This window comes from Syngnathus leptorhynchus, chromosome 12, assembly GCF_054491065.1.
Source record: "Syngnathus leptorhynchus isolate UIUO chromosome 12, UIUO_Slep, whole genome shotgun sequence".
Classification (NCBI taxonomy): domain Eukaryota; kingdom Metazoa; phylum Chordata; class Actinopteri; order Syngnathiformes; family Syngnathidae; genus Syngnathus; species Syngnathus leptorhynchus.
In genome coordinates, this window is record NC_141206.1 from 6,670,217 (window position 1) to 6,697,691 (window position 27,475).

General features: G+C 44.1%; 6 protein-coding genes across 13 annotated transcripts; 2 read left to right on the top strand and 4 right to left on the bottom strand.

Moving 5' to 3' along the window:
• Positions 1–394: 394 nt before the first annotated feature.
• On the bottom strand, positions 395–12,404 carry pde8b (phosphodiesterase 8B). 7 transcript variants are annotated; one of them, XM_085926693.1, is made up of 24 exons: positions 12,272–12,404; positions 10,019–10,139; positions 8,667–8,996; positions 7,667–7,723; positions 7,322–7,512; positions 7,059–7,118; positions 6,577–6,634; positions 6,404–6,492; positions 6,217–6,295; positions 5,987–6,127; positions 5,838–5,926; positions 5,714–5,768; positions 4,952–5,003; positions 4,666–4,743; positions 4,505–4,581; positions 4,213–4,377; positions 3,970–4,015; positions 3,514–3,643; positions 3,212–3,410; positions 2,662–2,879; positions 2,432–2,570; positions 2,182–2,349; positions 1,981–2,110; positions 395–1,522 (listed from the first exon to the last, which is right to left on the bottom strand). In XM_085926693.1, the coding sequence occupies exons 3-24, from the start codon at positions 8,949–8,951 to the stop codon at positions 1,413–1,415; spliced, it is 2,616 nt and encodes an 871-aa protein (XP_085782819.1). In that variant the 5' UTR covers positions 8,952–8,996; positions 10,019–10,139; positions 12,272–12,404; the 3' UTR covers positions 395–1,412. The 7 variants fall into 7 exon arrangements, with proteins under 7 accessions (XP_085782819.1, XP_085782818.1, XP_085782816.1 ...); XM_085926692.1 differs by having other exon boundaries at positions 10,019–10,142; positions 12,272–12,399; XM_085926690.1 differs by lacking the exon at positions 12,272–12,404 and adding an exon at positions 11,119–11,243.
• On the bottom strand, positions 10,794–24,495 carry f2rl1.2 (coagulation factor II (thrombin) receptor-like 1, tandem duplicate 2). The gene is made up of 7 exons (XM_085926712.1): positions 24,253–24,495; positions 21,775–23,792; positions 21,630–21,689; positions 19,310–19,941; positions 17,535–17,559; positions 12,272–12,430; positions 10,794–11,237 (listed from the first exon to the last, which is right to left on the bottom strand). The coding sequence occupies exons 1-2, from the start codon at positions 24,320–24,322 to the stop codon at positions 22,702–22,704; spliced, it is 1,161 nt and encodes a 386-aa protein (XP_085782838.1). The 5' UTR covers positions 24,323–24,495; the 3' UTR covers positions 10,794–11,237; positions 12,272–12,430; positions 17,535–17,559; positions 19,310–19,941; positions 21,630–21,689; positions 21,775–22,701.
• Positions 11,143–14,013, top strand: crhbp (corticotropin releasing hormone binding protein). Its single transcript, XM_085926740.1, has 7 exons — positions 11,143–11,253; positions 11,329–11,425; positions 12,235–12,392; positions 12,666–12,879; positions 13,170–13,318; positions 13,406–13,526; positions 13,600–14,013. Exons 1-7 carry the CDS (start codon positions 11,158–11,160, stop codon positions 13,752–13,754), a joined length of 990 nt encoding a protein of 329 aa, XP_085782866.1. The 5' UTR covers positions 11,143–11,157; the 3' UTR covers positions 13,755–14,013.
• Positions 14,959–19,457, bottom strand: s100z (S100 calcium binding protein Z). Of its 2 annotated transcripts, none has more exons than XM_085926729.1 (4): positions 19,310–19,457; positions 17,535–17,559; positions 15,912–16,113; positions 14,959–15,220 (listed from the first exon to the last, which is right to left on the bottom strand). In XM_085926729.1, coding segments are annotated over exons 1-4 (387 nt in total). In that variant the 5' UTR covers positions 19,311–19,457; the 3' UTR covers positions 14,959–15,061. The 2 variants fall into 2 exon arrangements, with proteins under 2 accessions (XP_085782855.1, XP_085782856.1); XM_085926730.1 differs by having other exon boundaries at positions 15,912–17,272; positions 19,310–19,430.
• ch25hl2 (cholesterol 25-hydroxylase like 2) lies at positions 17,833–18,804 on the top strand. Its single transcript, XM_085926929.1, has one exon. It carries the CDS (start codon positions 17,929–17,931, stop codon positions 18,802–18,804), a length of 876 nt encoding a protein of 291 aa, XP_085783055.1. The 5' UTR covers positions 17,833–17,928.
• A 161-nt stretch (positions 24,496–24,656) lies between the features above and the next one.
• Positions 24,657–27,080, bottom strand: f2rl1.1 (coagulation factor II (thrombin) receptor-like 1, tandem duplicate 1). The gene is made up of 2 exons (XM_085927104.1): positions 26,863–27,080; positions 24,657–26,396 (listed from the first exon to the last, which is right to left on the bottom strand). Exons 1-2 carry the CDS (start codon positions 26,939–26,941, stop codon positions 25,324–25,326), a joined length of 1,152 nt encoding a protein of 383 aa, XP_085783230.1. The 5' UTR covers positions 26,942–27,080; the 3' UTR covers positions 24,657–25,323.
• Positions 27,081–27,475: the final 395 nt, after the last annotated feature.

The window sequence follows — 27,475 nt, forward strand, 5'->3', positions numbered from 1 at the left end:
TAACCATCATTTAAATAGGATTTTTTTGTACAATATTGTAAACTATACATAATTTAAAATATAATAACAAAGCAAATATGCTCTACTATACTAAGCTCTAATTCATTCATTAAAAAAAAGCGCTAGTAACACTTTAGAATAATAAAAAGGTCTACATTTAACCGAAGACAAAACAAAAACGTTTTGTATTTATTTACCTATTAATATAGCTATCTTTGAAAATTGACAGGATTAATGCTTATTGGACATCATTAAATAAAAACTGCCTTTCGATGAATGTGACGCTTCCGGAGAAGGGGACGCACTAAGCAGGACCCCTCCAATGGCTGGTATAATATATAAGCACTCTCTATATTGGCTGAGTGGACTCATGTGACACTAATAAATCACTGCGTGTTTCAATATGTGAATAAAAAAAATGCTTTATACGCCACTATGTTCCGATATACAATAACGCAGTCATCATTAAAAATGACCCTACGGTCTAAGACGCCGACATTTTGAAGTATCTTTCTATTGCTTAGGACAATTAAAGCTCAAATTAAATACAGATGGAGCTTTGTATTACTCTGTGTAAATAGCAAAAAGGGGCAGATTCATATTTTGAATATCCTGTCAAACCATCTGTCGCAGGGATGTTGTGTAAGAGCGCCACATTGTGGTTGATGTTGGGCAGAGTGGAGTCACGTGGTACGCTGAATTCTCCTGTCTAAACTAGTCATGTCGATAAATTTGTACTCAAGTATGTTTTATAATGACGTGGTTAATACAAAATATTCGTTTTGAAGCGGATCAGATGTTGCCTGAAAAAAGCTGATCGAGTTACTGCTTCTCGTTGATCGCATAATAAATGCTTTTATGGGTTATATTTTTATTACACAAAAAAAACCTAATCATTTTTTTCACGTGAATAAATTTCAATCTGATTTGGAGATTTGCATGTTAGGTAACTTTTTTTTCCCAATACAAATATCATGTAAACATATTTCCCAAACTTACTTTTCCCACAATTTTCACATATACTCCTTTCATTCACATGGCACTTTATCAGTTATGTAAACATGACCATTAATCTTTTTTTTTTTTTTTTTTAAACCGGTGAGCCTGTAAGAACTTGTTGTATGCACAAGATGGCGCTATTGAACTATACTATAAAATTGTTGTAACGTACCATCATTTGACATGACGTGTGATTCAACAGTCACCAACCCAGATAGTTTGGGTGTTGAAGCCTGTTACACTGTAAAAGTTTTCAATGCATACTTTTCCTGGTGGCGGGTTTCAACACGCATACAAAAGTTTTGAAACCCACAATGGATCTGCACGTACAAAAAATATATTAGTTTTTTTAAAATCTCTCAGTCAACAAGCTCGTCTTCCTCGGGTGAAGAGGACAGACTCCGTGTTGGCAGTCAAGATGGCGGCGGAGGACGCAGACTCTTACACTTCATGTCGTCCAGAGTCTTCCAGTACTTGTAGTTCTCTGACAAGTGCTCCATGAGATCTGGCAGGCTGGCGAAGGCTGTGGAGACAACCATAAATACCTAAGTAAGTATAATTCCACAATCATAATGCTGCGCAAATAAATTGTGATGTTTACAAGGAAAGAAATTCGAATTTTAAGATTAAACGGTCCAATAGTACGATGAGAATAAATTGGTAATTTGACAGAAGTTAACGTGAGCCACACGGCCATTATTCTCCTATGCATCCTGAGGGGGCTCGTTGCCCTCATCGTAAAACCCCTTAGCCCTGACTTCCTCGGGTTTTCACGCCCCCCAGGAGGTTTCTCTCCATCCCCTCAGCGTAGATGAGGAATCTTTCCGTGACATCAGAGCTACGCTGGACAGAAAACAAGCCAAACAAGTCATCTCTCGGGCAGAATCAAATTTGATCTGGAGTGGGAACGAGAGGCCACTAGCACCACTGCTTCCCAGACACACACACAATATTAGTCCGCTATTATTGCATCATTCCTACCATCCCAGGCGTCAAACATGTCGGTGATGAAGTAGTCGATGAAAGAGAGCTGCGACTTGGGCACGCTGCAGGTGTTGCGGTCAAACACCGGCATGACCACGGGAAGCCCCTGTCTCTTCTCCTCATCCGTCTGTGAGAACAGAAAGAGATCACCGTGACGACGGTGAGATGTTTACAGGAGCGTATCTCCACGACACGCACCTGTGCAAAATACTCCTCGGAGATGCGCCCCGCCCATTCGATGCAGAGTTCCAGCGGCCTGCACGGGTTGGCCACGTCGGCGCACTTGATAAGCATTCGCTTGATCAGCAGCCGGTTCTCCGGAGAGTTCTTGAGGTTGGTTTGACCCTCGCAGTCGTTGTTCATGCTCTGCGCACGACACACACGACGCACTTTCCCGTCATGTTGGCTTAGCAACTCGGTCTTTCCATACATAGATGTAACTACTCACACAGGTGTTAGTCTCATCGATGGCCGCCATGGGCTTGTTGATGCTGTTGACAAACTTGTTGACGTGCTCAAAGTGTCGCGTCATCTCCGTAGCCAGCACCATGTCAATGATGGCCTGCCGCAATGTTCGGTATTGGTTCCTGTTGACGTTTGGAACAATTATGGGATTCCAAAAAACATCTATATTGGAGTCGTGAGATGTCAAGAGTAAAAAGTGACGATGCCACTGACCGCTCCATGTTCTTGAAGATGTTACTCTTGCCGTCGCGCATGGTGAGCTGGAAGGCGAGAGCGGAGTGGTGGCTCTCCAGCACTGCCGTGTCGTTGTACAGGATAGCCAGATCGCTGCCGGCGTTACACAAGAACGAGTTGGTTCGCCCCGGGTGGTCCACGTCGTGCACGGTGGCTGCAATCAACGCCGCCACCTCATCCAGCTGATCTAGACTGCTCTGAAGAAAACACAGCTGACATTTTGGTGATGCCACATGCTGATAATTTTTGAGGCATCCCTCAGGGCTCCATTCGCAATCCCCTTGTGTTTTCCATACACAATACAATGCAGTACAGTAGGCCGGAAATGTGTCTTATACGGCCGTGAAGTTGCAATGTTATGAGAATAAAGTCAATGCTACAAGAATAACAACACAATTGTGCAAGAGAAATAAGTTACAAGCATCCTCTTTTTTTTGTTGTTGTGCTTGACGAGTCCCTCGGGGCTCTATTTTTGTTGTCCCTAATGGTTTCCATGCAAAATGTATGGATCAATCAACATGACACTAACCTTGACTCTCTCCTTGCGTAAAAAGTAAGCAGTGGCATGCAACACGTCAGCAGCGTGCGTAGAGTTATGGTAGGCGTTGGATGAGTGGTAGCTGGCCTCCATCAGCTGCAGCCAGGAGCGGAGCGATGTCTCGGTACAGTCGAGGAAGTCGCACACCCCGAAACTGGTGAAGATCTTCAGGCCCAGGTAAGTCAGAGGCCTTGGAATTTTGGTTAAAAAAACGACATGAGCCAGATAAACGCAGGTTAAAGATGAAGATAAAGGTCATGTGAATCTAATCAAAGGCACACACTTCATACTACCTTTTGTGCGTGGCCGCCTCCAAATCGAGGATGTTGAACTCCCAGCATTCCTCATCGTTAAGCATGTCAGCGATGGACTGAGGGACATCGCTCAGTGTAACAGGAAGTGCCAGCTGGCTTTGGCTCATGTCTGGAAGAAACCATTATCTCATCAAACCCTCTTCCAGTCATGCAATGCAAAGAATAATCAGATAAAAAAATACTAAAACAAAAAATGAAAATATTCGACAAAAAAATGACTATTACTCAAATTAAATAAGAAACAATAAACATGAACAATAATGAATAGTTATTTAATAGTAGAAAGAGTACAAAATTAAAATAAATAGTAATAAAATATAAAAACTGTCAAATATTGGTATAAAATACTGTAAAGCCATTCGAATGGACTTATTTTTAAGTGTGTGGTACATTACATTTAAAAAATGTTACAACTGCCGGTTGAGGCTCACTTACTTTTGGAGAAAACATACTCATTGCCAGATAGCCGTCGCAGACCGTCCTGTGGAAGAAAATAAAACAAATGCTAAAATGAAAGTCATTTAAATTACGGGTGAATGAGTAATTATTTTATGATACCGGTAGCTATCACTGATTAACGCCGTTTTGCATTTGCATGATAGATGATAATGTTACAAAAAAGGAGACTTATCAGGCACAATCAAAATGCATATCTCAAGTATTTCTAGTATCTCTTACGTTCATGAGCCCGCCGACCAGGTCGTTGGTGTGTGGGTCGTCCTCCTTGGATGCCAGCTGAGGCGAGTAGAGCTCGGCTGTCCTCAGGATCTCGAGAACGCGCTCCAGAGCATCGGCCACCGTCAGTGGGCTATTCTCCTGGGCAGCATTGATGATGTTGATCACCTGTTCAAATGGACATACTTGAATTTCTCTGACAGAAGCAATAGCAACATTGTAGATCAAATTATATGGTACATTCCTTGTTGGCGCCGACCCCATTCCTAAAACATCTTAAATAAAAAATAGCAACCTTAGTGATGGGAGCCTCGATGGTCATGGAGTGAATCCTGGCGACAGAAGAGTGTCTCCGGTTCTGTAAACTGGCAGCTGATGGAGGAATTTTAAAGAATCAACATTGTAAGAGGTAATAATAATGAAATACAATTATTTTTAAGCATAAAACGTCTTTACCGTCACTACCGCGGGAGCTGAGTGATCTGGTATCCATCGAGTCTTTCCTCCTGTCACGATGGAGTAGAGAGTGGCACTCTTAAAATAACAAGGTGGGAGGCGGTAAAAACAAACAAACAAAAAAATTACTAAAAATACACTAGAATGATTACATATCTGTGCTAACATATCAGAAATCGAAATATAACGAAAAAAAAATTATAATTACCCTGCTCTTTGAAGCAACAAGGTTTGCGCTAAATTTACAGGTAACACGGCTAAAGGCGATATAAACAAAATAAATTACCTGAGTGGGAGTATTCAACACTGCATCGATCCTCCTTGTTATACTTGTGCACCTGACACCGCAAAATTAAAGAAAGAATTAATTTGGAGAGACACTCAATGAAATGCTGAGCAAAATGACACCATCTGACAATAGAATCTTTAAACATTGTAAGCATAGCGCCAAGTGGCATACTACATATTTCCCTTGTTTGAAACAACTGATGAGTTACAGTAAGAAGTTGGCACATACGAGGTAAATTGGATTGAGCTCATATAAACACATCTAATGATGTCGACGGTTGCCAGATTTAGAGAGCTTCTTGGGCTGCGTTGTGCAAATAAAACATGTCTACAAAATGATCTCAACCAAGCACTTGAGATGATTGTGGCCCTTAAGCGTGAGGGGAAAAGTTAAACAGAACATGCTTTAAGTCTCGAGTGCTTACAAAAGCATAGCTAAGGAGGGGAAAAAGCGCTAACGCTAGCCCCTCATTCGTATAAATAGGCCTGAGGACTGGCCGCCTGCCCTCGTGGGCCTTATCCCGACGCTTAGCCGTAGCTTAGCGTAGCGTGACGTGATTGGGACGGGTGCCTCGCTGAGCAAAGCGACACGGTGGATTGTTGCTACTCAACATGGGCAAAAAATTTTTTTTCAGAAAAATGTCAAGTATCGTTATGTTCCTATATTTTGTGTATTTTACGCTCTCCATAGCACTAGTTTTCCAAAAACGCAACAAACGATATCAACTCACGCTTTTTAGGTCATTTTCAGAACACCTACTTGACTGTTGTTGTCCACGTGCGGCCTCTTGATGGCGACAAAGTGTCGGAGCTTCCTGTCGGGAAAAACAGTGAGAAAAAAGTTGTCATCTCTGAAACGTTCTTCGTTTATTATCTGGACTCACCCTCCTTGGCCAACGACGGGCGTTATGTTGACATGTTGCGCCACGCTGTCACCCGATTTCTTTCTGGCGTAATAAACCCCCTGCCATTCCTGTGAGTGACAAGTGGTTCTGAAGTTCCGAACAATCTCAGCGGTGGTGGCCGTACTCACCTTTCCTTTTTCAATGCAGCTGTTGATGGCATCCAAGAGCTCCGCCCTGTTTCTATCGCTCTTCGGGAGCTCTGTCAGTTCCTTGCCGATCAGTTCGCCCTTGCAGTAGCCCATCATGCGCTCAAAGGCGGGGTTCACGTACTGTCAAATATTTATAAAAACACATCCATCTCAATAGAAGATGTACCTCCTGATGGAAAAATTGTTTTTTGTTCGTCTTTCCCTCCTACCTGTATGACGTGGTCTTCACTGGTGATCTCCACGGCTTCCTGGCACTTCTCGAGAGCCGCGAAAGCCGAGTTACAAGCCCTGTCAGAACAGGAATGGTCTCATACACAACAAAACATATATACGGTGTCTGTACGGTTTTCGGAACGGCTCATGAATTTGTAAACCCGACTGTCTCGTGCGATGTACCTGAGTTTGAAGTGACATCTCACTTCTCCGTGCTCAAGTTGAATCAGTTCATTATAGCACGCCGACACGCTGGCGTTCTCCACAAACCTCTGGAAAAGCGCGAAGAGACGACTGCTGTCTGTGTGTTCATTGGCTTAGGAAAAAAAAAAAAAAAAAAGTAAGGAAGTACATACTCGGCTGAATCCGGCGCACAGAAGAGGAAGAACAGAGGGTTCGTCCTGGTCAGATGGCCTACAACACAACACACAAAGTCACATGGATAGTCAAATGTAATATAAAAGGCTCAACATTGAACTGAAAGAGTAACAAATTATTAAACGTGGGTGGTATAATATGAAAAAGAACCTCTGGGAATGACCGAAAATGGACCCTTCAAATTCAAATGACCGATTCGTTTTTGAAACGCATGACTTCTGCCTTAACAAATGTCAACCAAATTTCACGTTGAAAACTGACCTCAGGGGATAATGAACAAAAAATAATTCTAGAAATATAGTACCATTTAAGCCCTATTTTTAGATACTGGGAATTCTTATGTCATTTTAGATACTGAGAATTATTAGACAGTGGTGCCTTGATATATGATTGATCCAAAATGTTTTTCCAGATACAAGCAGATACATATCTTTTACAAAAAAATCATGTATGAGCTTACTTTTGTGGCACAACGGCAAGAAGAACAGTGTTTTCTGAAGGCTTCGTGGCACGGATCATCCTGCAAAACAATAGCAAAAGATAAATCAAGACCAGAACAAACAATGTCAGACATGCTCACGAGGTCTGAGGACACAGAATGTTCTCTTCACGATTCAGCATTGGCTATTGCTGCAGCATACAAGGTTCAAATTGGGTGGCAATCAAGGACAAGTTTAGTTGTGGAAATGAATTTGGACAAAATGAATTGATCGCATCCCTCACCGGCACACGACCTCGGGTTCAAAGTAGCGAGGGTGGCGTCCGTCGATGACCACAATCTCGTGATGCTTGTCCAAGAAACACTCAAGCGCAGACTCGGGCGTCCGGGCGATGTTGCACCTAAAACCGGCGCGGTCGCACGCCCACCACAAGGCGTCGCTCTGGTTGTCCTCCTTGGCGAACACCAGCAAGACCTGTGTAAGGTTAGAAACACCTGATGAATAAATGTAGATGTAAAGCATTAAAGGGGGCTGAGCACCCCTTAAAGTTCACACCCCAGTTTTCTCAAAATTCTTGGATGTTGCACATGAGTGGCCTTGAGGTATTCAGTGTCACAACTTGTCTCACCTGAATGGGCTCCTGGTTCACTCTCATAGGTCCCACACATTGTTCTGAAGAAGAAACCTGCCAAGAGAGAGACAAACATCTGCACTTAGGGTGAGGGTTGAAGGAATTGATGGCTTTTGGGTTGAGGGTCACACACACTGGAGTCATACTGGAAGTGCGTAAGGGTCAGGGTTAAATTTAGGTACTTGCTCGCTACAAAACACACATTGTTAACAACCTTGCGATGACTCTCATCATCATCTTACTGACCTTCAGGCGTGAGTGTCAGCATCGGCGCCTTCTTGTGACTCAGGCACACACTAACCAGAGGGGTAAACAAACTGCTTGTGCATACAAACATGCACATAATAACACTCACACACATAGAGACATGGGAGCGTGATCAACACCATGGAAGATTGTCAAGATCCTGCAGCAAGGGGAAGGCTTCAAGTGTTGCTCTCAAATAATCAATGGTATCATTGATTACTTCTGAAGCAACAGTTGATACAGCCCCCCCTTCCACTCACCCACCCTAACCACACACACTCGTGACAGGGTGCTACAGAGAGCTATTAAAACAAACTTGTGTTCATTTGCTTCCACGTTTTGCATCCTAGTTTATTTCTTGATTTATTCTATTCACATAGCTGACTTTTGTAAAATGTTAACCCACTGAATGTTCGTTTCTGGAGTGTGTGTGTGTGTGGGGGGGGGTAGTTTGACAAACTTTTGCAAGCTTGAGGCATTAGGCCTACTTTTATCATGCATCATGTGAGCAAGATGAGCGTTTTAACCAAGACAGCAGTGGATGCATTTGGTTTCAAGGGAAATGGAAAAACAATTTGCAAACAGGCAAATCGGCAGGTGCCATGCCGCGAGTTTTGGGGAGTCCACTGAATTTCTATAAGCGGCAGTGCATGTGCATCCACAAGCACTGCGACTGACGGTGACGTCACGTCGATACGATAGTGCTGCTGGCCCTCTCGCGGTACATAAACACGGGCCCGCTCGCGGTTACCTTGACGCCGGCGTCGCTCGTCTGCGTCTCGGCCTCAATGAGAACGTGCGCGCCTCCTCCTGTGTCCCGACGCTGGCGGAGGTTGAAGCTCGAATGTCGGCTCTGGTAGGCGATGACAGACGGGATGGCTTCGGCCGCGTCGGTCTTGATGAAGAGGCCGTGCAGCGCGCCGCCGCCCCCCTGCGAGATCGTGGTGGTGGTCTGGTGCGGCGAGTTGGACTCGTCCGAGTCGCGGCAGTAGATGACGCCGCTTTGCGAGACGTGGATGCTCGGTGCACAGCCCATGCCGCCCCCCCCGCTGAGCCGAGTTCCAGTCTTCCTCCTCCTTTTCTGCTAAAGCAGCAGCCTGGATGTCATATTTGATCCGGCACGATGGCTCTGCTACGTCTAATGAATGAATGGAGCGGCACCTGAACGCATCACACCACCCCGCTTCTTCTATACTATGTTGAGCTCAGTCGTCGGGAGGAACTGACTTGATATGACATTAGTTATTCCCCCCTCAATATCCCACCCACTCACAATATGACATAATACCCCCCTCCCCCCCCCTCCCTTTACCAAAGTCCTAAAATAAAAAATACAAAACCAGACACTGTGACTGAGGTGCCTCTGGGCAGTCTACTCAGCCCCATTTATACTGTTAGCAAATAACAATAATAGTGATAATAATAATAAAGTAATGCCTTAAGGTACAAGTTTAATTGTTTCCATGACCCCGTTGGTACCTTCATCTTTCCCAATTGAAATGAATGAAAATGCTATAAATCTGTTCCAGTCTCCCCCTCAAAAACATTATATCGTCTATCTGTATGTGTTGCTACACCGTTTATGTTCAAATGTAATTGACTGGTTATCAGTGCACATCCATTAAAAAAAAAAAAAAGTCCAAAGGCCCACGAGCACAAAAGTTTGCCCAGCCTTGACAGTATAGTACACACAAGATGTGTGTTCTCTTGTGGGAGGAGACGCACTCAGAGGTAAAAGATGCTGAAGACGCTGTCATGGCCATCAACAGGAAGTTGCCGTTGAGCCTCTTCTGCTGGCAGTGTCGCCTAGCTTAGCCCGTTATGACATAAGCCGGCCTTTGTTTCCCCAAATCTCAATTATGCACGGCTCAACTGAATCCGCCTTATGCAAACACACACACACACACATGCGCTCTGGTATGATTGTCTGTCAGTGTTTCCCAACTCAAACGGTGGAGCAACACACGTAGACTGTAGTGTTTCTTTACTTACTGCCAACTACTGGCCTGTCATACTTATTACAGCTCATTTCTGACATGAATTTTAAAATGAAGAAAAAAAAATCCTAAAATTACACTTTTATTAAGACTGCTGTCAACTTACCTTGAGATTCCTGATGGCCTCTACTGGCCACTGAGATCAAGTCGTCGTCCGGGCAAGCAATGGTTTTTGCAATCGGGACAGCTCTGACGTCAGCCGAGATCTCATGGGCCATTTACAGCATCTTCTGGAGGAAATTCAGTTTTTATTTCTTCAAAATGACAGGCAGTGATATCGTCCGCCCGCTTGCTCGATTTAGCCCTTTAATTTCTATCGGGCCCTTAAGGCATGTGATTATTTTTGATGGAGGTTTCCAGCTTGATGGGCGAGCTCATCTCAGACACACAAACATGTTGTCCTGAACGTGCCAGTCGCCACCAGCCAGTTGGAAGTCGAGCATCTTCTCTTTCGCAGTGTCCTTAAACCTCGGCCCTTTACGAGACGTTTTCCAAACGATTTAGTCTTCCAAGAATTTTCCATGCATAAGCTCTTTTTTGTAACTATCAACGTTTGTCATACACGTTATGGTCTTTCAACCACAACAAGTCCTGCATTTTATAATCTCGTGATTGCGGCAGTCAATTTGCACAGTCGACACCTGAGCCGAGCCGCTTTACATTGCCGGCGCTGTTACATTGGCGTCATACAGGGATGGCATGTAATCGGTTTAATCGTCATCATCCAGGTGCTGCGTGAACGTCATGAAAAAAATAAAAAACGAAAACGGCCATCGGCTCTTTGCTATAAACAGTCGAGTGCCACTTAACGGACAGATTGCTTCGAATGAAAACACTTTTAATCTTCTTTTTTTTTCGGTAACTAACTGATGCTGAAGAAGCACGATCGAGCTCATTTATGTAAAGGGAAAATACAGGCGATGGCATGTCTGCGTTTAACTATCGGCAGTATCGATGATCAATGATGATGGATACTTCAATTTCAATTTGTCTTCATTGAATTTAGCCAAATACTTCTTTAAAACTCAGGGTTTGTTTGGATTCTTAGCGCGAGCGAATGGAATCCCGATGCCCAGTGTTGACGCCCTTGCCCCCCCCCCCCCTTCTCGCTGTCATCATCCTTGCTCTCGTCACAAGTGCGCAATCACTCGGTAATGGGACTCAGTGGGCTCGGGGCGGGTGGCAGGTGGTCTTCACAGAACTTACAAAAGGCGGCGGCGGCCACACGGATGCTCCGGCGATGCAATGACGACGATGATGATGACGGAGCGCACTTTTCGGCAGCGGTTCTTCTTGCTCTTGAGTTTGTGCATCTTCAAGGGAAACTGCAGGTATATCGAGGTAGGATAGTCTTAACTCTTCATCATCAGCACCAGCATCATCATCATCAAACACTTTCCTGTCCTCTCAATGTAGGAGAACGACGTCCTAAAGGATGAATTCTACTCGTTCTTCAACTCAGAGCCGCGCAGGGAGACAGCGCAGGAGTTACTCATGTACAGACGACCATTGCGTGAGTTTTTCCCACTTTTGATGACTTCTGATGATTGCCTGTCAATCGAGGCAAACCAAATATCAGAGGTAATATCGTCTCTGATAATGTAGTTACAGCTTTTTAAAATGTCATCGACACCTCTACAAACCAGGAGCAATTTTATTGCAGTCCTGGAAAACTATATTTATTCTTCAATGAAACAATTTTGCATGTTTTGGGTAAAAAAAAATCATTTTGATGAGATTTGATGAATTTTTTCAACTGTCTCAATTAACTTTTGTGTTTTTGTAAACATCAAAGACAGTTAAGAGTTTTCAACAAACATTGAAGGCAACGTAGTCTTCAATAAACCAATTAGGGGTTGTTTACTTTTTACATTTGTAAAGATTATTGGTCACCATGGGAAGACTTCAATAAACCGATTAGCCCCCGGGAAAGCTGTGCAAAGTGGCAGTGGAGTGGGAAGTCTGGGCTTCCCTGCTTAATCTGCTGCCCCCGCGACCCAACCCAGGATAAGCAGAAGAAAATAGATGCATGGAGGAAGCGATTGTGTTTTTTTTTCAAGACAACTTCTTAGTCTTAAAGCCAACCGAACATTTTTTGTTGACATGTAATAGCCAATCAACAAATAATTATTAATGAATTTAACGAGTATGTTTTTTTAACCATCAATTTGTGAACACTGAAATTATCAGATAGTAGTAACAGTAAGTCGTCGATTAACCTCCCACACAATTTAATTTATAATAAATGAAAAAAATCCTACATTTATGAATATTAAAGACAATTTAGAGGTTTCAAAATACAAATGTACGTGTGTGTGTCAGGTTGTGTGGACATGGTTGCAGTTGAGGGTCGCTTCACCTTCACGGCTGAGCATCCTCAGCTCAGCTGCGCCGTCTTCTTCATGGCTGAGCCCGACGAGGTCGTCAACATCGAGTACGACAGCGTCGACATCGACTGCCAGGCGGGAGATTTCATCACGGTAAGGTCATCGCCTCCACAGAAAATTGGATTTCAGTGCTGAGAGATGGGAAAACAAAGTGAGGACTACAAACACTAAATGCTAATGCTAAAATGTGCCACTTTGTGATTGATTTAACCTTTATGTTTGAAATTCTATTAATTTGAATTTGTGTAATTCTTGAACAAGAAAAATGCTAACATTTAAACAGCATGTAATGTTTGAAAGAAGAAAAAAGATGCTAAATGGTTAGAGCTAGTGTCATTGCTTTGATTCTCGTGTCTGATCTTGAAGGTGTTTGACGGCTGGGTGATGAAGGGCGAGAAGTTTCCCAGCTCGCAGGACCACCCGCTGTCCCCAAGCGAACGCTATGTGGACTACTGCGATTCCCCCACTTCTACCAGGAGAAACGTGCGCTCCTCACAGAATGTGGCAATGATCTTTTTCCGCGTGCACAACGCGGGCAGCGGCTTCACGGTCACATTCAGGAAAGTCGCCAACCCTTTCCGTAAGTAAACAAAATCCCAAAATAAAATAAAAAATGTCTTTGATCGTTTTTCTTCTTCATGTTTTGATATTTTTTGAAAATTAAAAGCGATAGCACACAAATTTATAAAAAGTATTGTGAGCTACCTCAATTTTATTTCACTAACAAAAAGTAAAAGAATAACGCACACATTTCAAACATGGCCATTTTGATTACCACTAATATGCATGACATGAATGTTACCGTTGTGCATTTTGCTTTACAACCAGAATTAGGATGATGATTAACTTGTCTAATTTCCATTGTTGTAGCCTGCAATGTCATCTCACAATCACCAGAGGGCGCTTTCACCCTGGTAAGCCCACAACAGCACAGGAACTGCAGCTTCTCCATTGTCTACCCAGTAGAGGTGGACATCTCTGAATTTTCCTTCTTAGGACTCCGTGGCACCTTCCCGAAGGTGAGATGTTTTCCTCTTCCCATAAGATCTGGCCATGCTTTTGCGAGTGTATCCCCCCCCCCCTAAAATATTGTCCCTTCTCCTCAGTGGCCCACATCGGGATGTGCGACCGACTCTGAGGACATGGTGCAGGTTCTCGGGGGAAGCGGTCTAGACACGTCTAAGATGTTATCCCTAACAACGCTCTGCAGTTCATCGGGCGGGCCCAGTGAGTACCGCACAAAGATTTCTATGACGCCCCATGCATGTGTGGATCGGCTCCAATTCTTTTTTCTTTTCAGGCCACGTGAAGGTGGGCTGCGACAACACGGTGGTACGCATGGTGTCCAGCGGACGCTACGTCAACAGGGTCTCCTTCAGCTACCGCCTGCTGGACAGCCAAGAGGTACAAAGGCTCAGAGTCAACAACGTGGAGGATATATGCCTGGCCAACTGACCTCACTTGTCTGTCCAACCATAAGACCAAACATGAATGGGAATATCAATAAAGGCAAACTGTGTTATGTAGATTTTGGTTGCCCCCCCCACAATCCGCAATGATGGTTGATTAAAGTTGTCGCTGCTGCTTTTGTTGTGATATTCTTGCAATGGACGGTGCTGAAGTGAATTTATTGTTAGTCATGTGATATTGATAAATAAAAATTCATTGCCATTTGTATACACATGCTTTTTTTGTAATAAAATGACACCGCATGGCAAAGCAATCATTACTTGTTTCTTGTCGAAAGAAATTTTTTGATAGTAATTTCTGTGCACGTCTATTATAGCTATGGCGACCAGCCATGAAATATAAATATATACATATATAAAATAATAAATAAATATTACATACATAAAATGAATTACAAAAATTACTTTCAAGAGTGGAAAATCTGATATAAAGATTTTTCACTCTAGAATGTGATTTTTGTCATTTATTTTTTCACAAAAATATATTTGAACTTTTATTCTCAAAAATATACACCTCTTAAAAATCCTGGACTACAAGCATCACGTCAAATCAAATATTTTTCTCATCAGTACTTCCACAGCAATAACAACACCCACATGTCAGTTGCAAAACTATTAAAGGACATATTTGATTGATTGCAACCTTTTGTCTGCGCAAACCACTCCTGTGGGCATCCGCTCATCTCAATCAAAGCTAATCATGATAACGATGAGCATTTGAGTGTAAAAGCACCCCACGAGATTTATTTTGCCACAAAATGTCATTACCAATCAAGTAATGATAAAGTAGAAATACAATTTTACGCTGAGCCCAAAGTGTGGGATCTGCTGCCCGAAGCAAGAAAATGTGACAGTTATGACGGTTCAACGCAATGGGGCGCAGGTGGTCCGTTGCGTTTTGAAAAGCAAAAGCCATCGATCGTCGTCCCCTTGTCAAAAATGGCCGCTAGCGTGCCAGGGGTGTGAGGTTCGCACCAGTTCAAGTTGTGGAAACGCAGATGTGCTTTCACACGAGATATATTTTCCACTTCATCACAAAACTGGTCATTTTTGGTCTTTATAGTTGTAGCTTTTCTCAGTTTCTTTAGTGTGGACCATGATATTTCTTTTCAAATATTGATTTTGAAAATGTGTACAATGACTGAAAGAATATACTGTAAATATAAAATAGTTTAATCAGCATTCTCATTTATTCAACTGTGCAATCGTCACCTTTCGTGACAACAGGACAATACAACATCGATTGTGGTTCTCGACAACAAAGATGTACAGTGTGGTTAAAAAAGGGAACATCTACTTGGTCATCTTTTTCTTCTGTTCCTGGAAGAAGTCGTTGCAGGCGACGGTGAGCGCCGCCACCAGCACCACAAACTCATTGAAGTCCACCTCGTTGTCTTTGTTGGAGTCCAAGTCATTCATGATCTTCTCCACCAGCAGTGGGTCCTTCTGTGACTAACAAAAGCAAAAGAACTTTGACATTTGTGTCATTTTCAAAATTGTTTTCTTATAACTATCACCCAAGTGCAACTGATCTCCACTCACTTCACAATAAGCAACACAAGAAGGACAATTAATGCTGTACTTTCATTCAAATTGAAAGAAACGTCATTTAAATGTTACTGCTATTTGCGTTCATGATTTAAATGCACTCAACGTCCGCAATCAGACATGATTGCCGCCCGTGGGGATGCGATGACATCACGGCAGCATCTATATTTAGAGGGGATGTGCAAGCACCTGAGGCTTTTGCTTCAGTGGGAGATGATAACGAGAAAAAGAAAAAAAACACACACATATCTGCGATCATTGGAGCTTTTCAACGAGATTCTCAATCACAGAAAGTGCAGTTTTCTATCATATGGGCTCACCAGCGGGGGGGCTTATCTGCAATGATTGGATGACCTTCTATGTCCACCAGACATTCCACCGGTGATGGACACAAGCTTCTAAGATATCGACAACAGCCTTGAGCATGCTTCTAACTGTCTAAGTCGAAATATTAGATACACAATGCGAATAATAAACTCACGGTTCTCTGTGTATCTCTCTGAAAGTGAAAACGGGGCGAGGTTTCAAGCGAGACACATCTCCTTAGGTGTACCCCATGTGAAGAGCAAAAGCCCAGTGAGGGTCATACGCTTACCGTGAGGAAGTCATTGAGCTCGGTGTGCAGGAGCTGCTTGAGCTCGCCCTTGTTCAGCTTGTACTTGTCCCCGTCGTGGCCCGAGTAGTTGTAGAAGACGGCGATGAGTGCGTCCATGGCGCCCTCCAGCTGGCTTGGCATCTCGCCGGCCCAATGAAGCAGAAGATGACAAAGACGACGAGAGAGGAGAGGTCCTAACGGTCTGCAGAGATGTTCAGGTGTGACGGCTCACTTGTTTGCCAGGAAGTGGGAAGTTGGAGTAGTCGGGTGGGGGGGGATCCGCCCTTGGGTGTAATTAAATTTGCACGCGAGGGCATCCATGGTGACCATCTTCCTTTCCAGCCCCATGGTTGGAAAACAAAACATGTGCCCGTGTGACGTTGCCGCCCCCCAGGGGAGCGAGGTACAGGATGAAGCCTGCATGCCGACTTCTGAATCTCCGCGTTTAATCATTACGGTGTTTCCATGCTCTCACGGGAAAGCCGGATGTGAGCGGAGTCAAACAGGTGAGTCACGGCAACTCAAGGAGTATTTGAATCCTCCTCCTCAATCAGGGTTTCCTACAGTCCAAAGTCTGTAGGAACCAGAATGGAATCACCTGGACCGGAGATTCAGATGATTCGATTCACCGTTTGCTAAGCCGATTCACCAGAAACGCTTTGGATTTGGATGAAGTGATTAACTGTCGAGTTTCGGTTCGCTAAACAGTTTGAATAATTGCAAACAGTTTTTCTTGTTGCCATCAAAATTTGAATATGTTCAAAATTTCTTTGCGACAGGAAAAACTGTTTGCGACCTTTTAGGAACCCTGACGATAAATACCAACACTCGTGCAAAAAGTGGTTCTTCCGTGTTTTAAACTGAAAATAAAACAATATGCATCACTTGTCTTTCACTTGTAGCGAATGGTTTCTTTTTCGCCTTGTCGGTGTGTCACAATCCCGTGAGTTTCCTCGCAATGTCGCCAGGGTTATTCTAAGCCGCGGTGAGTTTCGTCCTTTCATCATTTTCCTGACATGACTGCCGCCGAACAGAATAACAGTCTGGTCCTAAAGAAGAGCCCCGCAGGACAATTTTTCTTCCACTTGCCACAACAAGTTTCCATTTGTTAACTTGACGAAAGCCTTGCAGCAGCAAGACCTTTAGGGAATGGAGGCTAGCGTCATTAAATGGTTCTTATTGCCATGTCACTTAGATAGATTAAAATTTTGGGGCAACGGATCAACAGTTCCTTCATAGGCCACTTGATGGACCGTACGTCACTTCGAGACCCTCAATACCCAACCTCGGGGCTCCCTGCAACATCCAATGTCTTTGACCCTATGTACAAAATATAAAAACGTGTGTGTGTGTGTGTGCATCTGTTTGTAACGTGAGAGAATGTGGAGAGAGAGAGAGAGAGAGAGAGAGAGAGAGAGAGAGAGAGAGAGAGAGAAAGAGAAAAAGATGACAGCCTTCAGATGAAGGCACCACTATGTTGAGCTCTACTGCCCTCTAAAGGCCTACTGGAGGCACAGCAGTGTGCTGACCACTTTGCCTTCAATTTAAAATTGTTTTTTTTAAAGAATATATTTGTACAATGTATCCCAAAATATAAATATGAAAAAATTCATGTGAGCTCACCGTGCTGTTTCCTTGGCAACCCGCACTGCAGAGAAAGGATGGGGAGAAAAGGAGGGAAAACAAGTCAGACACAGGAAATGAATGTCAATTAAATTTCACAATTAGCCATCAATGTTTCTCATCATTGATGATAATTTTGCGATGATAAAAATAAACCAGCTTCTTTGTTTCGGGGAGAACAAATGAAAATAGAGATTAAATGAGAGCGTCTGTAGGTCCCAAGTGCTGGCTGCCACCCTTGTGCCCATGAAAAGTGGTCTTTACTGAGCACCCTCTTTTAAAGCCAAATGGGGGGGGGGGGGGGTATGCGGGAGGTTGGGCTTGAACATACATAAGAGCTTTAGACGGTCGGGCCGTCCAAGTTGGCACAGCCTCACCAGACGATTTGCCGTCGATGTTCTTTCCCGCCGAGGAAGCTTCATCTCGAATGTTGGGGGCGAGCAACGTGACTGAGGGCCCCCCCGGGTCCAATTTGGTCCTTCAGCCGGCCTGGGACTACCTCCGCCAGAACCACCACGACCTCCTGAGGAGCCCATTGTTCCCTGTGGTGCTCTCTGTCTCCACTTACTTCTTTCTGGTGGGTGTCTACACCGCGCTGGACTTACTGGCGCCCGTCTGGCCCGCCGTCAACCGTTACCGGCTGCACCCGGACAGACCCGTCACCTGGCCGGGGATTGGGACAACGCTGGGAGTCACCATCTACAACCACCTGCTCTACATCTTCCCTGCCGCTGTGGGCCAGTGGCTGTGGAGGCCCCCCACGCCCCTGCCTCACCAGGCGCCCACCCTCTGGGAATTCTCCCTGGGGATCCTGGGCTGCATGATGGTCTTTGACTTCCAGTATTATCTCTGGCACCTGCTGCACCATCGCATCCCCTGGCTGTACCGCACCTTCCACGCGGTGCACCATGAGTACCGGCGCCCGTTCAGTCTGGTCACACAGTACCTGTCCGGATGGGAGCTGGTCAGCGTGGGCTTCTGGGTCACGGTGGACCCGGTTCTGCTGCAGTGTCACTGCCTCACCACGTGGGGCTTCATGGTCTTCAACGTCTACGTATCTACCGAGGATCACTGCGGCTACGACTTTCCGTGGTCCGTGCACAATTTGGTACCCTTTGGCTTATGGGGGGGCGCCCCGAAGCATGATGCCCACCACCGATGGCCCGCTACCAACTTTGCCCCTTTCTTCTCCCACTGGGACCAGCTGTTGGGTACCCACGTGGTCCCACCTACCAGCGGACACAGCTGCGACAGCGATGCAAAGGACTAACTTTTGTCCACCCTCAATATCCAGAATGCTCCCTTTCCTGTCTGCCTTTCTACTTTTTGGAATCTTTAAAAACTGTGTACGTTGTTCGGCTCCTTTATCGCAATTCTTTGTGCTCACCTTCCAGTAGACTCAATGGAAGAAGAACAAGAAAACGACAGTCATGCATTTTCCACCTATGTTGGTAATGTGGAGAGCGAATATCATCACTGTGTTGTTATGCAACGCCGTACTATCGAGTGCAAAACCCGGTGGAATTTTTTTTTTTTTACGGCGTTAAAATTGTATTGTCATTCATTTCAGTGGGGGAAGCTTATTTGACTGTTTTGTGGTCACATAATTAAACTGCTTACATTTTATGGCTTTCTGATAAGTGCGCCATTGTGGACCATTATGGACTGTTTACAACTACTCCACTGCTTTGTTTTTACTATGGTGATCTCTCAGGTCTGTTTCCATAAATGGGAAAAAAAAAAAAAATCAAAATAAAACCAATAAGTGCACTTACTTGACAGCTATGTCTTTTCACTAAGGGAATCTCAGCAAGACGGCAGGTTGTGTGTGATCTCGGCCACGCTCGCTCATTCTCTTTCCTCGCCGGCTCCCCGTTGCACATGAATGGTGGTCTTTTAGCACTGGTCCCGGGTCTGGACGCGTGGCCCGCAATACTAATGACTCTGCGCTTAAAGGGAGTTCTCAATTAAAGTGCAAGTGAGTTAAATATGTACATTGGATATAAAAAGAATACACATTCCATTTCAAAAAAAAATTTCTATAATTAAAATGCACTATGATATATTATTTCCCGACATATTCTCCACCATTTATTCATGTAACCTAAACCCATCAAAGAACTGTAGTTAAACAATGATTCCATTCAAATGTATTGCATTTTAAATTCATGCCTGATGTCAAAGTGCCCTGTTAACAATTAAAACAGCAAATCAAAGCAAGTCCTGACTAAGCCTTGCCTTCCCTATGACACTCTCTTCTTTGTGGCTCATCAGAAAGAACAACCAGAACCGGTTTGGCGTGATTTCTGCTTTACGAGCGACGTGTGTTGCAAGAGGTCATGTTTATTTTCGCGGCAGGGATGCAAAAAATGCCTGCCATAGCCGCCCACAATTGCAGTCAAGTATCCTTTAAAAACAAAACGGGAAGTAGAAAAATGTCAAAACGAGCCCATACATCGATGTATATGTAAAACCTACAGTCGAAAACAACAGTTGCCGTTTACGAGAAGTTCGGGACCATATAGTCCGTGTTACAAAACTAAACGTATGCAAGTATAACCACATCCCATTTGTGTTAAACATGCACACCGTTGAATTATTGCAGTTTAAAAAATCTTTGGGGGGGCTGTTGTCAAGGGAAACACACAGTACAAAAAACTAAAATAAGGGTTGGTGGAAGAGTCCTTTATGCAGGTAACCACAACTTACAGAACAACCTTGACATTTAACATGTTGCTATAAAAGGAATTAAAGAGTACTTCTGTCATCTACAGTGTGCGTACTTTGCCACTTCTGTTTTTTCAAATAGTAGTGCACGACTGTTTTTTCTATGAAATCGTACTAAAACAGCTCCTTTGTTTTTTATGTAACCTGTTCTGTTGTAGAATAGAAATACGATACCGAGAGATGATACCGCTGAGAGGTGTGAATCGTTAACCCGCTATGCACGTGGAGATTAAAAAATGGAGCTGATCTAGTCACATAGTTGCTATAATTAGAAAAGCCTCAGAATAAATGGAAATAGAAAGAATCTATTCATGTATGAGACAATTTTATTATAAGACACGTTACGGCATCTCTGGTTATTTCCATTCCACATACTTAGTCAAAGCTATTTGTATAGTGCAGGGTAGTTAAATTGCTCATGTTTGAAAGAGTCGCAAAGACTTGTGGCACTAAGGTCCCACGCCTCTTCGCTTCTATGGACTGTCATTGTGTGCTTGGCTTTGGTTTATGTTGTTAGTTTAAAGTTAATCATCTCCACACTTCTTTCTTATCAGCTGCAGGGAATGTGTACTTGAAAGACATGACATTAAGAACACAAGAAATGTATCTTCTTTTTTTTTTTTTTTTTTTAAGAGATTAGTTTTAAGGTACTTTTAAATGAATTATTTTCCACGACAGGGATCAGCCGACACTGCTTATTACAATTCAGAATCGTATTGATTCCGAATTTCAAAATTGATCCGATTTTATTCGAAAGGATCCAATTTTATTCGATTCACAATGCACATTTTGAATCAGCGAAGGATTTCAGTCCCAATTTTTCCTTCATATCAAAGATATTTTCAGGAGAACCAATGCTACAGATAACTTGCTCTAACTTTGGGCAGCAGTAACATATGAATACTTAGTACATTAAGAATTTAACCCAATGCAGTTAGCGTAATACAAGTCTAATCTATATTAATTCCAACCACAGGGCAGGATGTGTAATTAAAATAATTAAAACCCAAAGCTAATGAACTTGTACTTTTTAAAGCTTATATATTACCAAAATAAATGAACTGACGTCAACAATAGCAATTTAGCTTGGCTAGCTTCGCAATTAGCAGCCAACAATGAATGGACATTACGTTAAGTGGCACACGCTAGCATAGCGGGTAACCTCCCGCGCTTATCGTTAGCATCATGCTAATCGCCAACTAGCATCCTCGTCTAATAATTTTGACACAGCAAAGCATGATAAAACATAAGAAAAATAATAGTCGATATTTCTGGAACTTTGGGTGGTTTTAACCAACTTCATTGGTTAAGATAAAGCAGATTATTATAGCAAATTAGTATTGAGGCCTAGCCTTTTAGCAAGCTTACCGGTGCTCAACATGAGGGCTCATTCCATGGAGAACAGCTCCTCGAATACACTTCGTTATCCTAACAAGCAAGAAACTCATTAGATATTGGTACTAGTCGGTGAATAATTGTTTCAATATTATTTTTAGGGAGAATGCTTGCTCACCCTGACTGTCTTCTTTAGTGGTTATGAGGTTAAAAACGTTTTGAAATTAGCTATTGCGCCGTCTTGTGGCGGAATGAAAGATTACCTCTAAATGGCATAGGTTTCCCAAGGATACGTTCGATTTATGGTTTTATGACTCGACATCGGGTTAGGAAAGGGATTTTTTTTTTTTGCAATTAATCGATGAATCCAATTAAAAACATTCTTTCCAAATTTCCATCATTTTATTGTACAAATCCAAGGCATAAATTCAAATTGATAGTGGAGACGATACACAATCATAACTTATGATTCACTCACTGGTTCGGTCTCTAACATACAAGAAAAAGGAGGGGGGGGGGGGGCTGCTACATTACACACAGGCTGCAGGTGAGTGTTTTTGAAATGAACAAATGCAGCCATTGTCTTCTTTCCTTAGGATTCAGAAAGCTCTTTTGTCTGCGTGCACAGGTTTAACGTGACTAGCAAACAAAACAGTAACGAACAACAAAAGGTAACAGGACACTTGTTAACAATCATTTACCTGAAGCAGTCTTGCCTGACCCAGGTAGCCTTTAATTACAGACCCCGAGAGTGGGAGTAGGGGGCGGGGGTGTATTTTTGTCCACAGGGGTTGACATTGCTGTAGCTTAGCACTCATTGTGCAACAATGGAACATCATCTGCGGGTTGCTTGAGGTCACTTTTCCATGTTGAACAGTTTCTTATCTGGGAAAGACAAGACTGGGCCAGCCATAGAGAAAGCCGCATTCTGCGAATTCCATCCCGGCAACGTCACCACGTGAGTTGCAGTCATTGAAAAGGGTCTAATTGGGTTTTCCTATTTATTTACAAAACTATGCAACACTAAATGAGGTTAAAAACGTTTTGAAAGTCTTTGGGACGACAACCTAAAGCAGCTTAAGTCCATCTTTGGCGAGTCCCCCTGCTAGCACGAGCTGCTCTGCGTGTTCCCTGAGTCTGACACAAACGACTTGCTCCTTTTGGAGTACTTCATGGAACTGAAGGAAACTCGCATGCGCTCCACCGCCCGGCTGCTGCGGCACAGCAGCGTGTTCTTGACGTGCTGGCGGAAGTCGTCGGACACAAAGTAGTAGATGAACGGGTCCAGAATGCTATTGAGGCTAGCCAGGCACAGCGTGGTGACGTAGAAAGCGTAGCCGTTGTCTGCCACCCCGTCCTTGAGCAGCGAATAGTGCAGCACCAGCATGATATTACTGGGGATGAAGCACACCAGGAAGGTGACCAGCACCACCATGATCAACACCACCGCCCTCCGCCGGTTCTTGGCCCCCGCGCCGCCCTCTCTTCCGCGGCCCAGCGCCCGCAGAAGCAGAACGTAGGCCACCACGATAACGACACAAGGCACCAAAAACACCACCGTGCCCATCAGGATAAAGTAAAAATAAGGCAAGCGGACGGATGCGAAGGGGTCCAAGGGATCCAGGATGATGTTGACGTCGTGACAGGTGGTGATGGCGGGCTCGCGCAACTGGGCCGTGTGCTGGTATAGATAGAGCGGCGTGGTGCTAAGCCAGATGAAAACCCAGATGGCGATGCACACGCCCAGCGCCACTTTATTGTTCTTACGCTGTTGTGAAAGCGGATGCGCCACTACCCAGTAGCGCTGCACACTGAGGCAGGCGACGAATAAGATGGAACAGTACATGTTCCCGTAGAAAAAGCCCACCAGGACCTTGCACAGACCCTCGCCGTACGTCCAGTTGTTGCCTGCTAAATGGTAGGCGATCTTGAGCGGGGTCCAGATGACAAAGAGCAGGTCGGCTAGAGCCAGGTTGGCCATGTAGATGGACGACGGGTGCTTCTTCTTCGTACGGAACAGGAAGACCCAGATGGCCATGGCGTTGGTGGGCAGGCCCACCACAAATACCACGATGTAGATGATCGGCAGGAAGACAGTGGTGAGGCCGCTCTGTAAGGTCTCGGAGGTGGTGCGGTCAACCACCACCAGGTCCGAGGACTGAGGGTCTATAAGACCAATGAAACCACGACCCTTTCCTGCGCATAAAAAGAAAGAAGACCAAAATTTGTATCGCTTAAAATGGAAAAAACCATAAAGCATCAACGCTAAGATTCTTGCATGTGCACAATCACAAACCTGTTACATAAAATAACTTAGCAGTTAAACTATTCAATACAAACAACCCACCTTCACGTGACGCTCAATATTTAATGTTCATGTAAATAAATGCAAATGATCAGTGGCTCGTCAGCTTTTTCAACAAAACATTTCCGTGCGTTCATATTTCCAGTATTACAAATGGCGAGCCTCGTCCAAAACGCAATATTTGCCCAGACGACAAGGCCTGACTTGGAGTTGAGGTGAAAAGTTGAGCAATGTACCAATGACAAGTCAGTGGGATAAAAAAAAAAAAAAAGAATCTAAAGTTATTCTGAAGCAGCCAATTAAATATCTGGTTGGTTTAAAAAATAATCTTGATTTCGAAAAAAAACGTACCTGTGCTCTCCGTGGCCATGACGTGACACAAGACGGTCAAGGAAAACGCCCAAAAGTGAGCAGGGTCCATGTTTTTTTTTTTTTTTAAGTACCCTGTCCCCAAGCTTGATCCGCGTTATGTTCTGCTTTTGTCGAAGTATTGCTTCCGCTACCAGATACCGCGTCCTTTAACTTTACTCTCCGCCAACTCGTCCTCCTACACTAATTTCCACCCACGCTCGCTGGCCACGCCCCGAGACTACCTGCGCCCCTCGTTGTGACGTCATTAGCGAGTCGCCAAGCCGGTTGCTCCTTTTGATGACGTAATCACCAAACAAACAAAAAAAGTTGATGACAACTTACCTTCCGTTTTATTTTTTGATTATAGTGTTCAAATCTGGACTGTAAAAACGGATGTATAACTACTATTGTAGACTCACTCTGAGTGTAATTGTTTTTTTTTTCAAATCTACACTTTATTTCATTTCACTATGCAAATTTCAAAAGAAAAATAAACAATCGTAATCACACTCAGTCATCACTTAATATAACATAAACGTGTTCTAGAGCCCCTTCTAGAATGAAGATTCTCTGGTATTAACAGACAAAAAAACATAAGGTGGCTTTTTTACGTTCCACTCAAACCTGAATAAAAAAAACATGGTGGTCTCAAAGGTCCATAAGACTTAGAACTGTGTAGAAGTGATACAACCCAACACAAAAGAAACGCTACAGATAAAAAAAAACGGAAGAAAACGTTGCTGCAAGTGGATCAAAAAAAAATCCTTACAAACATCCCAATTTTTGTCATTAGAATTGAAGGTGAACAAAATGCATGTATTAGAAATGTAGAATGAAATTAGAGAATCTGAGAAGACTTTATACATTTTGCTTGTGAGAAAAAGTAAAGAATATGGACACTTATGGACAAGTCTTCACTGAATATTTTGGGGAAGCCTTTCTTATGTTTGGAACGTCCAAACTATGAAGCCAAACATGGTAACCAACCGTGATCCTTTGGCCGCTCGATTTAAAACAGTACCAACGACAGTAAACATAATCCGTTCTATCCGGAGAGAGTCGAAGCACCAGCTAGCATTGCGAGCTGCCCGTGTTTCCACCAGAGCCAGAGTCAGATGTATAGGTGTTGTTCTTCTTGGAGAACTTGAGAGCGCTGAAGGACACACGCATCCTCTCCACAGTGCGCTGGCTCCGGCACAGGAAGGTGTTTTTGACGTGCTGGCGGAAGTCGTCCGAGATATAGTAATAGACGAAGGGATCGATGCAGCTGTTGAGGCTGGCCAAGCACAACGTGGTAATGTAGAAGCCGTAGAGGTTGTTGGGGACCTCGTTTAGGAGAAGCGCGTAGTGCACCAACAGCATGATGTTGCTAGGTGCGAAGCACACCAAGAACATCACCAGCACGATGATGATCAGCACTACCGCCTTGCGCCGCTTCTTGGCCACACCGACGTCCGTCGTCATGCTGGTGCGGAGCGATCGCAGCATGAGCGCATAGGAGACGACGCACACCACCGCTGGCCCCACAAAGCCCAACGTGCCCATGGTGAGGAAGTAGCCAGCCGCCATCTTTTTCTGGCTGGGCCGAGTGACGTCATGGCAGGTGAGGATTTTGAGGTTGACCACGCGCACCTCCTGGTCGTACAGGTAGAGCGGCACGGTGAGGAGCCACACAGTCACCCAGATGAGCACGGAAACCACGTACGCTGTTGTTTTCTCACGCCGCCGCTGGGCCATCGGGTACACCACGACCCAATAGCGCTGCACGCTGATGCAGGCGATGAAAGCCATAGAACAGTACATGTTCCCGTAGAAGAAAGCCACCAAGACCTTGCACAGACCCTCGCCGTATGTCCAGTTGTTCTCGTTGAAGTGGTAGGCGATCTTCAGCGGCACCCAGATAACAAAGAACAAGTCAGCCAGAGCCAGGTTGGCCATGTAGATTGACGCCGGGTTCTTCGTCTTAGTGCGGAAGAGGAACACCCAGACGGCCATGGCGTTGGCGGGCAGTCCCACCACGAACACCACGATGTAGAGGACCGGCAGGAAGACGGTGGTGAGGCCGCTGGTCAAGACCGATCTGGCTTGCGCACCCACCCAAATCCCATCGGTGGTCTCGGTACCGGTGAAGCCTCTAGAGTCCGCTGTGGGGGAACACGCAGAGAAATAACAAAATAACCAAGCCTTGATCTCCAACCCAGGACCAATCATCCAAAATCTTTGTTTTGTGAATCACTGACCCACTATTACATCATATACATAACATTGCTTCACATCTGTGTCGCATAGAGTTCCTGGTTTCAACATCAGTGGTTGTTAACCACAATTATTTACATTTGCCTGTGACGCTTTGTGGTCATCCAACTAAAGGCAAGACAAGATTGCAGCCATCCGATTTCATAGTGAGACATTGCTCCGGAAGTCGGCGGCCGTAACAGCCATGCACCACTTTTGTCACGTGACATTTTTTTTTACATTCGAATCAATTCCCATTGCAATAAAATGCTCCATACTTACACAAAAACCTACAATATTACACACTGATTAAGGACATAAAATCAACATATGGTCTTCTTCTGTGTGCCTTTTGGTCGTCAATAAAACACTCACCTTCGTCACCTGAGCAGGTGTGTAGAAAATGAAGAAGAATGAAGACCAGTGCACAGACTCGTTCACCCCACGCCGCCATGACGGCGTCGTATTTCAGCTTGTTTTGCTCAATGCAACAAAAACAACTTCGTCTTTGGGAGGTACCGTGATAGTGCAGGTGATGTCAACGGGCGTGGCGTCTTCCGTTTGTCTTAATCTCCGCCCTTCCAGGACCTGGCGTTCGCATCTAGGTGACGTCACGTGGCACATGACCGCGCGGATCCAATCGTGACGTACCGGCGGACACCGTTCAGTCCCTGATATTTTGACATTTTATGTTTTGCTTTTTATAGTTTGCTTTTCAAATATCAAGTATCACTTCATATCACAAGAAAAATGTCTTCAATTTATAAATAAATATACAATAAATATATAGATAAAAATGCCAATAACGGTAAATATATTCGTAGCAGTATCGTGAGATATAAATGTTTTCAATTATCGTAAAATAACAATTAACTCGTTGCATAAATAAAAGCACAAAATGTGTTTGGAGTTGCTGACAAGTGTTGTCAAAACCTTTCCTCTGGCGCTCTCTAGTGGATAAAACAAGAGATGTCCAGCTTGATGTAAG

Coding starts and splice junctions, on each gene's coding strand:
- f2rl1.1 (XM_085927104.1), bottom strand. CDS start 26,941: ATGGCGGCGTGGGGTGAACGAGTCTGTGCACTGGTCTTCATTCTTCTT. Junction 26,397..26,862: donor CACCTGCTCAGGTGACGAAG/GTGAGTGTTTTA, acceptor GTTCCCCCACAG/CGGACTCTAGAGGCTTCACC.
- s100z (XM_085926729.1), bottom strand. Junction 16,114..17,534: donor GTTGCCAAGGAAACAGCACG/GTGAGCTCACAT, acceptor ACATCTCTGCAG/ACCGTTAGGACCTCTCCTCT. Junction 15,221..15,911: donor AGCTCAATGACTTCCTCACG/GTAAGCGTATGA, acceptor TGCTTTTGTTAG/TCACAGAAGGACCCACTGCT.
- f2rl1.2 (XM_085926712.1), bottom strand. CDS start 24,322: ATGGACCCTGCTCACTTTTGGGCGTTTTCCTTGACCGTCTTGTGTCAC. Junction 23,793..24,252: donor CATGGCCACGGAGAGCACAG/GTACGTTTTTTT, acceptor TTTTATGCGCAG/GAAAGGGTCGTGGTTTCATT.
- crhbp (XM_085926740.1), top strand. CDS start 11,158: ATGACGACGATGATGATGACGGAGCGCACTTTTCGGCAGCGGTTCTTC. Junction 12,393..12,665: donor AGGCGGGAGATTTCATCACG/GTAAGGTCATCG, acceptor CTGATCTTGAAG/GTGTTTGACGGCTGGGTGAT. Junction 13,319..13,405: donor TCCGTGGCACCTTCCCGAAG/GTGAGATGTTTT, acceptor CCTTCTCCTCAG/TGGCCCACATCGGGATGTGC.
- pde8b (XM_085926693.1), bottom strand. CDS start 8,951: ATGGGCTGTGCACCGAGCATCCACGTCTCGCAAAGCGGCGTCATCTAC. Junction 6,493..6,576: donor TGTGCGCCGGATTCAGCCGA/GTATGTACTTCC, acceptor GCGCTTTTCCAG/AGGTTTGTGGAGAACGCCAG. Junction 5,004..5,713: donor ACGTGGACAACAACAGTCAA/GTAGGTGTTCTG, acceptor TTGCGGTGTCAG/GTGCACAAGTATAACAAGGA.
- ch25hl2 (XM_085926929.1), top strand. CDS start 17,929: ATGTTCTTTCCCGCCGAGGAAGCTTCATCTCGAATGTTGGGGGCGAGC.